The 12,895-nt window shown below is 32.1% G+C and overlaps 1 protein-coding gene across 5 annotated transcripts; it reads right to left on the bottom strand.

Annotated features, from left to right (window-relative positions):
* Positions 1 to 6,141: 6,141 nt before the first annotated feature.
* Positions 6,142 to 10,620, bottom strand: LOC100812648 (homeobox protein ATH1). Of its 5 annotated transcripts, none has more exons than XM_006601180.4 (6): positions 10,165 to 10,620; positions 9,697 to 9,783; positions 8,131 to 9,428; positions 7,303 to 7,658; positions 6,688 to 6,748; positions 6,142 to 6,505 (listed from the first exon to the last, which is right to left on the bottom strand). In XM_006601180.4, the coding sequence occupies exons 3-6, from the start codon at positions 9,262 to 9,264 to the stop codon at positions 6,341 to 6,343; spliced, it is 1,716 nt and encodes a 571-aa protein (XP_006601243.1). In that variant the 5' UTR covers positions 9,265 to 9,428; positions 9,697 to 9,783; positions 10,165 to 10,620; the 3' UTR covers positions 6,142 to 6,340. The 5 variants fall into 5 exon arrangements, with proteins under 5 accessions (XP_006601243.1, XP_006601241.1, XP_003549357.1 ...); XM_006601178.4 differs by having other exon boundaries at positions 10,054 to 10,187; XM_003549309.5 differs by having other exon boundaries at positions 8,131 to 9,264; positions 10,054 to 10,187.
* Positions 10,621 to 12,895: the final 2,275 nt, after the last annotated feature.

The following is a 12,895-nucleotide window of genomic DNA, read 5'->3' as shown; positions in this document are numbered from 1 at the left end:
CTTTTGGGGTGAGGCTGTTGCTACTGCAACCTATCTTCTAAACAGATGCCCCACTAAGAAATTACACAAGAAGGTCCTTGAGGAGGTCTGGAGTGGAAAGAAACCAGTGATCAGCCATCCCAAGGTGTTTGGTTCCCTATGCTACAAGCATATTCCAGATGCTAAGAGGAAGAAACTACATGATAAGAGTGAATGCATAATTTTGATTGGATATCATGGTACATGTGCTTACAGGTTATTCAATCAAATCAAAAGGAAGGTTGAAATTAGCAAAGATGTGCTTGTTTGTGAAAGTGAATTCTAGGACTGGGAGAAACAAAAGGGTCAATTGAGATCAGTAATTTCTGAAGCTGACTCTCACCAAGAAGTTGAAACTAGAAAAGAAGAACATGATGACTCAGACATTGAGTGAACATATGATGCTAACCCAATGCCTAAGGGTAATGAAGTCATTGAGGGAACTCGACCACAGAGAGATAGGCACATGCCAACCAGATTTTATCAGTTTGAAATGCTTCCTGATAATGTTGTGACAGATGATGATGATCTAATTCACATTGCTTTACTTGTTGATACTAAACTTGTAGACTTCAAAGAAGCTGCTAGAGAACAAACCTGGAAACAATCTATGATTGAAGAGTTGCAATCAATAGAGAAGATTCACACATGGAATTGACATAATTACCTCCAAAGAAGAAACCAATTGAGGTGAAATGGATCTTCAAGCTCAAACTAAACTCAGATGGATCAGTGGCTAGACACAAAGTCAGGTTAGTGGCTAAAGGATTTCTACAAAATGTTGGAGTAGATTACAAAGAAATCTTTGCACCAGTGGCCAAAATTGAAACAATCAGACTAATTATGGCTCTAGCTAGCCAAAGAAATTGGTCCGTGTATCACTTAGATGTAAAATCTGCTTTTCTGAATGGATCTCTCAATGAAGATGTATATGTTACTCAACCACCTGGGTTTGAGATAAAAAGGAAAGAGAAGCTAGTCTACAAGCTGAATAAGGCTCTATATGGCCTAAAGCATGCCCCTAGATGCTGGAATCAGAAAATCAATTCATTTCTGATCAAGCATCGATTCAAACAGTGCACAGTTGAATATGGAGTGTACTACAAGAAAAGGTTTGACTCAAGTTGAGTATTGATTTGCCTTTATGTAGAGACTTATTGGTGACTGGAAGTGACTCCTATGAGATTGGAAGATTCAAGGAGTTGATGAAGAGCGAGTTTGAAATGTCTGACCTTGGGATATTGACATATTTCCTTAGCTTGGAATTTATGTACACTGGTAAAGGAATCCTTATGCATCAAAGGAAGTATACCACTAATATTCTAAAGTGGTTCAAAATGATGGACTGCAATCACACAATCACTCCTTCTGAATTAAACTTTAGGAAGGAAGACACTGAAGATGAAGAAAGGGTGGACCCAACCCACTACAAGTAACTCATTGGCTCACTAAGATACCTGTGTAACTCAAGACTTGACCTTAGCTTTGCAGTAGGAGTAGCTAGCAGGCATATGCACGAACTAAGGAAGTCACACTTCATAGCATCCAAGAGGATCCTTAGATACCTGAAAGGTACAGAAGACTCATGAATTCTATTTCCTAACAACACAAATGAGAAAATGGATGAACTAATAGGTTATTGTGACTTGGATAGGTGTGGTGATAAGTCTGATAGAAGGAGCACTATAGGATATCCATTTAAGCTTGTTGGAGCCCCAATTTCATAGTGTTCCAAGAAGCAACCAGTAATGACATTTTCAAGCGGTGAAGCAGAATACATTACTACCATGTCAAGTAGTTTGGCTTAATTCTCTACTAAAGGAGATCAAAGTTGAAGTGAAGAGACCTCTGCACCTCATGATTGACAACTAATCTGCAATCAATCTTACTAAAAATCATGTTGCACATGAGAGAAGTAAACACATAGAAACAAGGTTCCATTTTCTAAGAGAGCAAGTGAAAAAAGGGATAATCGAAGTGACTTATTGCCTCACTTAAGATCAACCAACTGATGTGCTTACCAAACCAGTAAGAGTGGATCGATTTTTGAAGATCAAGGTTGAACTAGGAGTTGTAAATTGTTTAGATTAAGGGGGAGTATTGAAATATGATAAAATTCAATTAAACAACTTTGTATCATTTGATCTTAGGTGTTAAGTAATTGAAAATCTGTTATAACAAATAATAAAGTGTTGAGAGTGGTAGTTATAACTAAACACCATTTATGTTTTGATCTGTATAAAAGGAATTGTGTTGTAACACTTGAGTATGGAAAAATTTTCAATAATACAATACACTCTTATTAGTCTTTCTTTCTTTCCCATCTCTTTCATTCCTCTTTCAAAAGTACATATTGTTATTATTCATCTCCTTCAATTGGCTCTAACAGAGAAGGTTGTATTGCTCTTCTTCAAAAAGATATAAAAAAACAAAGTATTAATATACTAAAAAATAATTAGGTGCTTATTTTTTTCTGGTTCTTTTAAATTTTCAAAATATATTATAAGATTGGCTCGGTTTAGGTTAGGTTGCTTATAATAAAAATCAACAAATTTTTTTTTTTCGTTTCCCACTTTCTCTTCCTTTGGAGTCAATCTTGTTTGAAATACAATCAAATACTACATGTGGGTACCTCTCCCAACAGAATTCAAACTTGTGACTTTCGTGTTATTAACACAATGTTTTAGCCAACTAAGCCAATAAATCAATTATGTTATAAAATAATTAATGTCACATATATAACACTAAATTTTTTAATGTATATTTAATAAATTTACATAATAAATTTTGTAACTATTAATTTTGATCTAATAATGTATTTTTTACATATATAAATTTTAAATAAAAATCATAGGTTTAATAAAAATTTATATATGTAAAAAAATACATTATTAGATCAAAATTTATATATGTAAAGAAATACATTATTAAATTATAGAGGAATTTATAATTTTTCTCTTCCAATTTTTCTTTTTTGAGCAAATAATTGTTAAACTAACATCATTTAAGTTTTTGTGCAGAGAATATTAAAAGTGATGGATTTATGAAGCTTAGTGAGTAAAATAAAATCCAGGAATGCACGACTAATTAATGAAAACAAGCTAATTGAGGAAAGTAGGACTAATTAAGAAAAGCGGAATAATTAAAGAAAGCTGCACCTACAAAAGAAGAAGAAAGAAGAAAGAGAAGACACAGAGAAATTCCAACAGAATATAATTCCTTATGGAGCTAGAAGAAGGAGAAACAAGCAATGAGAGTCATTCTTTCCCTCCATTCTCTCTTTACTAAATATTCTCATCTTGCAATTGTAAAGTCTCCATGACAATGTGATAACTGTGAAATATAAGCTAATTTGATAATCAATTTGGATTAATAAATGGGTGTAATTTCTTTACTTTATTATTGTTTTTAATGAAATAATAAAGAAATTAACATCTTTGCTATTTTTTATTAGCAAAATTCAAAAGAAGAAGATTTCAAGTGCTTTAGAGGAAAAAATGATAAAAAAAATAAAAAAAAAGGCCTTGAAGAAGTGGACAGCTCGCTTAGCGCGCCACCAGGCTTAGGGTGTGCCCGCGTTTAGCGTACAACTCAGGTTTAGCATGTGGAAAAGTCCACAATGAAGCCCAAAGGCGCACTTAGAGCGAAGTCAGCATAAAAAATAAGCTACCTAGTGCCTATATAAAGAGGAGGAAGCAGAAGGAAAAAACAGAGTCTCAGAGAACCCACACACTAGGTCTATCCCTTAGGGGAGTCCCTCTCTCTTTAGCCATTTCCCTTTTTCTTGTTATTAGTCATCTACCACCTTCTTCCATCCACATCAACTCCTAATGTGTAAAAGCCTCTTATGACAATGAGAGGTTAAACCCCCCTCAGTTGGAGCCTAGCTTAGTTGGAGCCTAGCTGCTAAAGCCCCTTGTAATGTAATTGCTCTTTTTATCTATTAATGCAATCTCAATTTGTATTGTTCTTTTCTGCTTTTCATTGTTATTGTGTGGTTTGGTTATCTATGCATTTGTTTTAGGGATTATTCATTGGAAAATGGTAATGTCTAAAGAACTAGAAAAAGGCATATCAACATTGCATTTCTAGGGATATAGTGACTTTGTTGTATCTCTGCATACATCTTTATACTTAATGTTGTTTATAATTTCATCTTTGCAAAGAGATTTGGGAGAAAGAATACATAAATTAGGGTCTTTAGCGTGAGAGGTCTGGGTTGAGCATATTAGTAGATATGAGTGGAAATTGGGAAAACATTTAATAGAGAAAAACCATTAATATTGCATCAAGGATAGTTAGATATGTTAGGTCCCAACATTATCACATTCTGAGCTTATCTTTTGCCTTTAAGCTATTGTTCAATTTTCTTATTGTCTTTTCCTTTTGCCTTTTTACTCTCAAATTTCACACTTACAATTCTTTATCTCTGTCTTCTTCTCTTTTTTATTGCTTAATAATTGGGTTTACATCACCTAAGTACAACCAAAGTTCCTATAGATTCGACACTCGAACTTCTATTTAATCTTTACTACTTGTGATAAAATTGGTACACTTGCTAATCTCTTAACACAATGAGAGGCTAAACCCCATTTGTTGGGAACTTGACAGCCAACTACTCTTGATGTAATTTCTCTTCCTATCTATTTATAATATTACATTTGCATCATCCTTTCTTGTGCTTAATATTATTGTTTGTGACTTGATCACCCATCTGCATGATAAGTTTTAGGGGTAGCGTCGGAAAACGTTATTTTGTAATAAAACTGGGAAAGATTATCTAAATAAAGTCATCACTAGAAATATATTGATATTTGTTTAACCTGTTATACATCTTTGTTCTTAATGTAATTTATTATTTTAGCTCTTCAAAGAGATTTGAGAGAGAAAATAGATAAATTAACTTCTTTCGTGTGGAAAACCAAAGTTAGAGTATATTAGTAGATGCAGATGTATATTAGAATAATTATTAATAGAGAAAAATTATTAACATTACATCAAAGAGTAGTTTTGGTAAGTTAAGTTCCCAACATTCTCATCTTCTGAATTTTCTTATACAATATTATTGGATTTTCTCATCTTTTATGTCTTTAATTAATTAATTTAAATTCATGTTTAATTCTTTTTCTTGTTTAATTTAATTTTCAGCAATTTAATTTACTATTTTCTACAATCTCTTCAAATCTTTTTCTTAATTAAATATTCATCTACCTAAGTATAAACAAAATCCATATGAATTCAATACTGGTTGCTTTAACTTTACTACTTGGGACATATTGATGTACTTGTCAATTCATTAACATTTAGTATTAACTTAATTGGTTAAAATGTTGTGTTAATATTTAAAGTAATTTTTCAGCGCTTAAACTAAAGTTAAGATTAAAAATAATAATTCTAAATTTAATAAAAATTATTTAATGTTTCTATAATTCTTAAATTTCAAAACTTTTTTTTGAAGTATCTATTTTTAAATTGAGGATAAAAATGAAATAAAATAAAGCATACACATCTGCAATTAACATCTTAGAAAATAATAATTCTTCGTTAAGTTTTTTGAAAGCTTTTTTAAAAGTCATTTTGTCCTAACTGTTCCATTATTATTTCTTTAAAATAAAAAACCCAGAATAAACTGTTGAAGCAGTAAACACTAACCAAATTTCTTAAATAAGGAAAATTTTCTAAGCTGACAGCTATAGCTCACTAACACTCCAAGAAGTCCTCCTATATAATCTGTGATGAAAGTTGTTCATAACTTCATTTGGAATTAAGGATCTCTAATGAACAAATCAGCAGGATTAAACAGTTAAAAAATTTGAATGAAATTTATTGTACAGTAACATAATAAATTTGTTTTTACTCTACACTGTAATTTTGGTTGAAATTGTGGTTTATTCCTTCCAAGTTTTCAACCATCTAGCTTTTCACTAGTTCAATCAAGTATTATCAATTGGAACTTGTATAAATGACTTGTCTTCAGTCCCTAGAAAAGTATCACTTCTGTTAGCTTTAATTAATACATTCAAAGTGCCACACACATCAAGTAATTTAGATTCAAACTAAAACAAACTAGGCGTTTTTTACAGTAAAAAGAAATTCCGTGTTATTTACTGATATTCCATGTTATAACTACGAGAAAATGATCTTGGGCATCCGTCATATGAAGGCATTTTTTCAAGATAAGTGTAATTGCTCAAATAGTACCCAACTAAGCACGGCATTATGCACAATTCTGATTTCAATTGTGTTGAGTTTCTTACTTGATCAAAAAATAATAGTAACAACAATAATAATAATGCTCCATGTTGTTATGACACCTTCAGTTTCAATTGATATTCAACATTTGATTTTTCATGCTTATCCTGGTTCTTTGAGTGATCTCCATTCCTTCTTCATTTCTACAAGCTTTTCTTCTACTCATTTCAGCATACATTTCTTCAATCATAGGCTTCCACAGTCGAACACGTGCATTGATAAACCAATTGGATACCTAGTCAATCAAACCATAAATACAACTCAAAATCATCATCAATGATAACAAGATGTTTGCTATTTTTCTTTCTGTAAAGTTTACATTCTTCATAGCAGATTGCTCCTCCCAAACAAACTACTTGGCAAGGATTAAATCTGATGTGCAACAACTAACAGGAGAGAAACAACTCAAACAAGTACCTGGCTTCGCGTCAACCCACTTTTTACTGCAAGTAAATGCTTCTCTGCATCCTTTGGATACCTGAAATCCATCACATTATATCATATTAAAAAACATATGCATTTGAGGGTAGATCCATGCACAACTTTTAAACTCACTAAATATGTATGCTCAGCTCTGATGATTACAGCCCAAAAGCTTATGATCATGCACTAATTAGATAAACTTCTTCTTATGCAGAGAAAGTTAAATGAATTGAAGTTCTCCCAAAATTTGAAATCAACTTATGTATATCAGCTTCTAGAATAAATGAGAGAACATCTATAAAAGTTAAGTGCATAAGTTGATTTTAATTGATGAGAGAAGTTCAATACATTTTATCTTTGTATCTTCTAAGTGCTTTTGTAGAAATTTATCCAAATAAGTCCTTAAATTTCTTTTATAAGTTAAAATCAACTTCAATTTCTATATAAGTTCTCTCATTTAACGTCTCTACAGACTAAAATGCATTAGTTGATTTGATTTTAAATTATGAAAGAAGTTTAATTTATTTATCTTCTTATTTTCTTTTCCTCTGAATGCTTATGAAAAAGTTTCTCCAAAGAAAGTTTTTATCTTCGAGTAAAGAAACTCACGGATGGAGGAAATTCTGAAACATCCAAGTGCGTAGTACGGAGACAGATCTTTCTGGCAAGCCCCTTTGGGGCCTCCATAACTGATCTTTTCTTTTTAGCTGTTGGAGAGCCCATTGCTTTTGAATGAATGATGTTTCAAGAGACCATTCCTTCTCCTCTTCTGAACACAAGCTGTTAAAATCCGGTCCCATGGCAAGAATACAATTGCTAATCCGCTCTCGCAAGTCCTTGTATAAGAGAGAGATCGTTTGAAGCGCAAAATGTGCATGCATGTGTGGATCCAGTTCAGTAGCAGCATGGAATGCAGATACCACAGTATGAATCTCATCCAAACATTGACTATATCCATTGTCCACCTGAACACAAAGAAGATTACTATTATTATGTTAGGATAAAAACTTTCATATATTACTTATCAGTTTAGTTTTGTCTTCTAAGTTTAAAAAGTTTACTTTAGTCTCTTAAAGTGTCTTTGTTCTATCAATTTATGATTCTGCCAGTTTTTTTACTAACATGACGAATATTTATCTAATGCGACATCTCTCACAGTTTGTCAAGTGTCATTAAGTTGATCAAATTAGTGTGGTAAACTAACAAAAAGACCAATGTTGTATAACTGAGACACTTTAAAGAACCAAATTGAAACAAAAAATATATTTTAGCCTTTTTCTAACCATTGTCCTAAATACTAGCAAATTTTTCCATGCATAAACTTTAATGTGGAAAAATGCAAACTGTGAAGTGCAAAGTAAACACATTGGCAAATATAATTAAACCAGGACCATAACTTATTCTATTCTACTAATGAGTTAAAAGGTAGCATTATACCAGCTGAAGAAGCATGAGAAGTTGGGATTTGTTTGATTCAGTTGCAAGTCCTTCCAATGGAGATTCTTCTACATGTGCTCCAAACATGGATGCATTTTGATTATTCTCTACCGTTCTCTTTGGTGTGAAAGCTGAAGCTGACTTATCTCCTCCTGCTCTAACACCAGCAGCTGAGCAATTTATCTGTTCCACATTTTCAAATGAATATGTTGCAATTTGAGCAAGTATCTCTTGAATTCCAACAAGAAATCTGGACCCTAATATTGCTGATGAAAACTGGACATGTTTGTTAGAGCCTAATCTCATACACAGTTCCTTACTGCTGCAGGAGGATTGCTCCAAGCCTGACCTCGTTCCATTCATGCTATGTGATGCGCCGGAGCAGCTCATCTCTGAGCACTGACCAGTAGTTTGAGGAGATCTTGCAAGACTTAGTGATAGCTCATTACTACAATGAGGGGAATTGTAGGCAAAATTGGCCAAGTTTGCAACATTTGATGATGTCCATCCATTTTGAACCAGGCTTCCTATGGATGAATAGGCCAGGATCTCAGTCCCATCAGCCTCTGGAGCTCTCAGAATCTTGTTCACATTCCACTTACCAATACTGGATAATTCATCGTAGGCATGATGATGATCACCAAAAGTTGCAGGCAAAGGGTTTGATGTGCCCTGCCAATTATTGAATAGATATGGTCCTAATGCCTCCAATGAACACATTGAATAAGGCAAAGCTTCTGAACTCTCTAAATTTGCTTGAAGGCCAATTCTAGCAGCAGAAAGTGAAGCAGAAGCAATTGGCCTTCCTCCAACTAAATGCTCTTGAAAATCATTGTTGTTAATTTGATTTGAGGCATCTCCTACAATAGTCTTTCCTTGTGATGTAACAAATGAATTTGAATCCGCAATACTAGCAGGGTTTAAGAAGCAACCTTCAACATGGACATCATTTGCAGGTTCACCTTGCTCTCCAGCAAGCACTGGAATTCCATTTATAATATGGTTTTGGTTATTGAGGTCAAATGAATAGCAATGAATCAGTGGCTTTGGTGCTAAATGGCGAGCAATTTCATCTATGCCGGTAGAATTTCGGCCAGCCATGTCTAGTCGAGCACTGTACATGTTGTTCTCCATCTAGGAAATGCAAGAAGAGGCTTTTGACACTTCTTCAATGGTTTTTCAGAACAACATTACTTCATGAATGGCATGGTCAGTATTCAAATTCATGGTAAAACTGGACTAGTGGATTCCCCTTGGAAGAATTAACTTACTCAAGGAAAATAGAAAATAGGTCCATGCTACAAACAAGAAAAGAAAATAAATTGGAACAAAGCAGCAAAAAAAAAAAAAAAAGATTACTCTCTCACATGTGACTTAATTGATCACCATTCCAAAGTAGACAACTTACTGAAAGACGAAAGGGGAAAATTAATAAAAAGATGCCTTTTTTTACTACTTATGTAAACTAAAAATGATTTCAAGAGAAGAACAAAGTCAAAAGCATGCTCATTAGCAAAACCAAGTAAAACAACATTCCCTTAAGCACAGGAGTAAGGAATTAGTTACCTATCAGTTATCTCCAACCAAGTCAAGCGGCGCCACCATTTGAAAACATCTTCAAAGGATGTGTAGTCACCCACCCTCTCTAAGAACCTAGAAAAAACAAAAAAGGAACATGAAAAATAAGCACTTCCTATTCTAAGTTCTAAAAGGTTAGAGGGTCATCAAATATGACCTCGAAGATTAAGAAGAAAGCACAATGAAAAAAAATAAAAACCATATGTCTTATCTGGTCATTTTTCAAATGAAAAAAGACAACCACCTCAAGAATAACCAAAAGCATGGAAGAGAATGTAAAGGCTCAAGAGGAAAAAGATAGATTACATTACATAACAAACAAAGAGCAAAAAGTGATCTACGCACCTAGTGTTGGAGATGAATGAAAAAGGTGTGAGTGTGAGATGATGGAGGTAGAAGAGCCACGAATATGTAAAAACAAGAAAAGAAAGAGAGAGAAAGAGAGAGAGAACACACTAGACAGAAGAAGTAGCCTTTGGTGCAGTGCCACTCATTTGTGTTGCAGCCTTTAACGGGCCCTCTCTGATATCTTTTGTCCTCCTCACTCACTCACCTCATCAACACACACCTATTACTGTTACTATTATTATCGTCTGCTTCACTGCAATGCAAATCAAAATAATATCTGGATTCTCTCTCTCTTCTGTTCACAGCAGGGGGGGCCTCAGAAACATTTTTGGTGAAGACCCTTTGGTTTTTTAGCCATTTTTAAACAAGATGCTAACGTGAACAGAAACATGACTCAAATGGGGTAAACCAAGTGCAAAGACTTTCCTTACACAATGTAACAACAAAGGCACGAGGGAATTGTATTGTACTACTGTTTTTGACGTGTGAAAGAAAGAGAGAGAGAGAGAAATGAAAGCACTGTTATAGTTATAGGCTTTGTAGTGTAGCTGTGGGCTTTGGACTGTGGAGTGTACTTTCTTGTGGGAAGCCAGACACAGACCCGGGAGAAGAGAAAGAAACTCATGGTGATGTAAGCAAGGCAATAAATGACGACAAATTTTTGAGTGAAAGGTCTTTCACCTTTCATTAATTTATTGCACCAAATCAACCATCATTTGCATTTAGGGATGGTTTAGTCGAACAGAGAAAATTACTATTCAAAAATAATGTTGGCCTCAATATTCTTTCTTTTTATTTTAATTTAAATATTTATTTTTATTTTCTACGCAACCAAACACATTTAATAAAGTGTTTATTGGGAATGAACATAAACCAACTCGTCTCATTAGGTACATCTTTGAATTAAAATTTGTAAATTTAAGTTTTGATACAAGTTAAACTGACTTTACAAAAATATTCCAAGTGCATGCTTGAAAATTTGATGAGCAGGCTTGAGACAACAATGACACCTTTATTATTTCTCACAACCTACAAATTGATTTTATTCTCAAATATGTTTTTGGATTTTCCCACCAAAAATTCAAGCACACCTTGATTCAATCCAACTTAGTTAATTTGCATAGGTTTGAATATTAGAAATAAACATGATACATTTTGTAACATTGTTCACGTTGTGGTTTGGATTGTCCTAACATGATTTAGCGTTAATATTCTCTTAAGCAATTATGTATTATGTTTAGAATGAATTTGTTTATTTTAAAATATGTTAAAAAATATACCTTAATTTAACATTATATTTCTATTATTTAACTATATATAATATTAATATTGATATCTAATGTTAAAAAGTCTGATTAATCAGATTTTGTCCCATTTATTCTGGGTTTTTTTTTTTTGTTGGTAGGGATAAAGATAAGCTTGTCCTTGACCATCTCTTACTCATCCCTAGTTTCATGGGTTGAGACGGGTAGTTAAGGGAGCTCATAACAATCAATCATAAAAAAAACTAATTATAATCATAACTAATTGGTTATTATTTTAAAGTGTAAGTTGTTATAAATTTATGATTTTTGACTTTAATTATAATTTTTTTAATAGGATCGATTTTGTAAACTTAAACTTGATTTTATTAAGATCTAATAAATATAAAATAAGATTGGGTCATTCCAATTTGTTGACATAATATATTAATGTCTATGTATTGATGTAATTTTATACGGTTACAAATCGCTATTTGAATTATTTTAAAATAAATATTTTTAAAATTAACAAATTTATCATTTACGATTAAATGATTTTATAAAATTTTGTGCAGTACAAATATATAATCCCTTTTCTCTTATTCATAACATTACCCATAATTAAATTAAAAAATTATACAATTTACAATCAGGTATACTTCATAACACATTTTAAGACAAATAATAACAATAGAAATGTAATATTATGTTTCTCAAAACATTATTTATTAAGTTAAGAAAGTGTATTATTATTACATAATTATTTTAAAAACAAAACTCTTTAAAAAATATAAGACATTGGATTGGGTTGGGACAACCCAAAGCACAATCCATCCTTAAAATAGTAGTTTGGGTCTAATTTGTAAATCCAAACCTGTCAAAAATCCTTTTGGCGCCAAATTGGGTCAATTAATACGAAGTAGATCATGAACACTCGTAGCATCTATGGTACTACAAGGGTTTTCTCGGTGGAATATTGTAGGAAAATTTAGGATGATTTTATCTATATAGTTATTTGGTCTTTGAAATTTTGATTGTGAACTTTAGTTTAACCCAATAATAGATAGAATGAGATTGGGTCAACATGACTTGCAGCATAATATATTAATATTTACATTATTTTTTTATATTATTATAAAATATCTATCAATTTTATTAATGATTAATTTTATCGAAAAATCTGACCGATAATCTTTAATGAGATTTATCTTCTAATCACACCTTTTTCATTCACAAAATTTAAATCTAAGACCTTATGAGATCAAATTCAAGACCATTCAGATTAATGATTTATTGGTTATTAATATTAACATTATATTTTATATTTATTGTTTGAAATTTTGATAATATTAAGTGTGTGAACTTATATTTGACATCACAACATATAAATTAAAATTAGGCCAACGTGACTTTAGTTTCAATTTCAAAATTATTGTTTTCTTCATTTTCTTTCAGGAAGGAGTGATATAAAATCATTATCAAAACTAGAAAGATTACCTCTAATAAGTGAAATAAAAATACTTGGAATGCAGAATAAAAGTCATTTTACAATACTTATTTATTATTTTCAAATATTTCATGAAAAATATTAAATAAAA

The sequence above is a fragment of the Glycine max genome, chromosome 17, assembly GCF_000004515.6.
Source record: "Glycine max cultivar Williams 82 chromosome 17, Glycine_max_v4.0, whole genome shotgun sequence".
Lineage (NCBI taxonomy): Eukaryota > Viridiplantae > Streptophyta > Magnoliopsida > Fabales > Fabaceae > Glycine > Glycine max.
Note: the sequence above shows the minus strand (reverse complement) of the source record. Positions and strands in the feature narration are given on the sequence as shown.

Bases quoted from the DNA above. Each gene is read 5' to 3' on its own strand.
- LOC100812648 (XM_006601180.4), bottom strand. From the start codon at position 9,264: ATGGAGAACAACATGTACAGTGCTCGACTAGACATGGCTGGCCGAAAT. The intron at 6,749-7,302 runs GTGAGTTTCTTT...GATGGATTTCAG, and splicing joins TTTCAGAATTTCCTCCATCC to GTATCCAAAGGATGCAGAGA. The intron at 6,506-6,687 runs GTACTTGTTTGA...TTGATTGACTAG, and splicing joins GTGGGTTGACGCGAAGCCAG to GTATCCAATTGGTTTATCAA.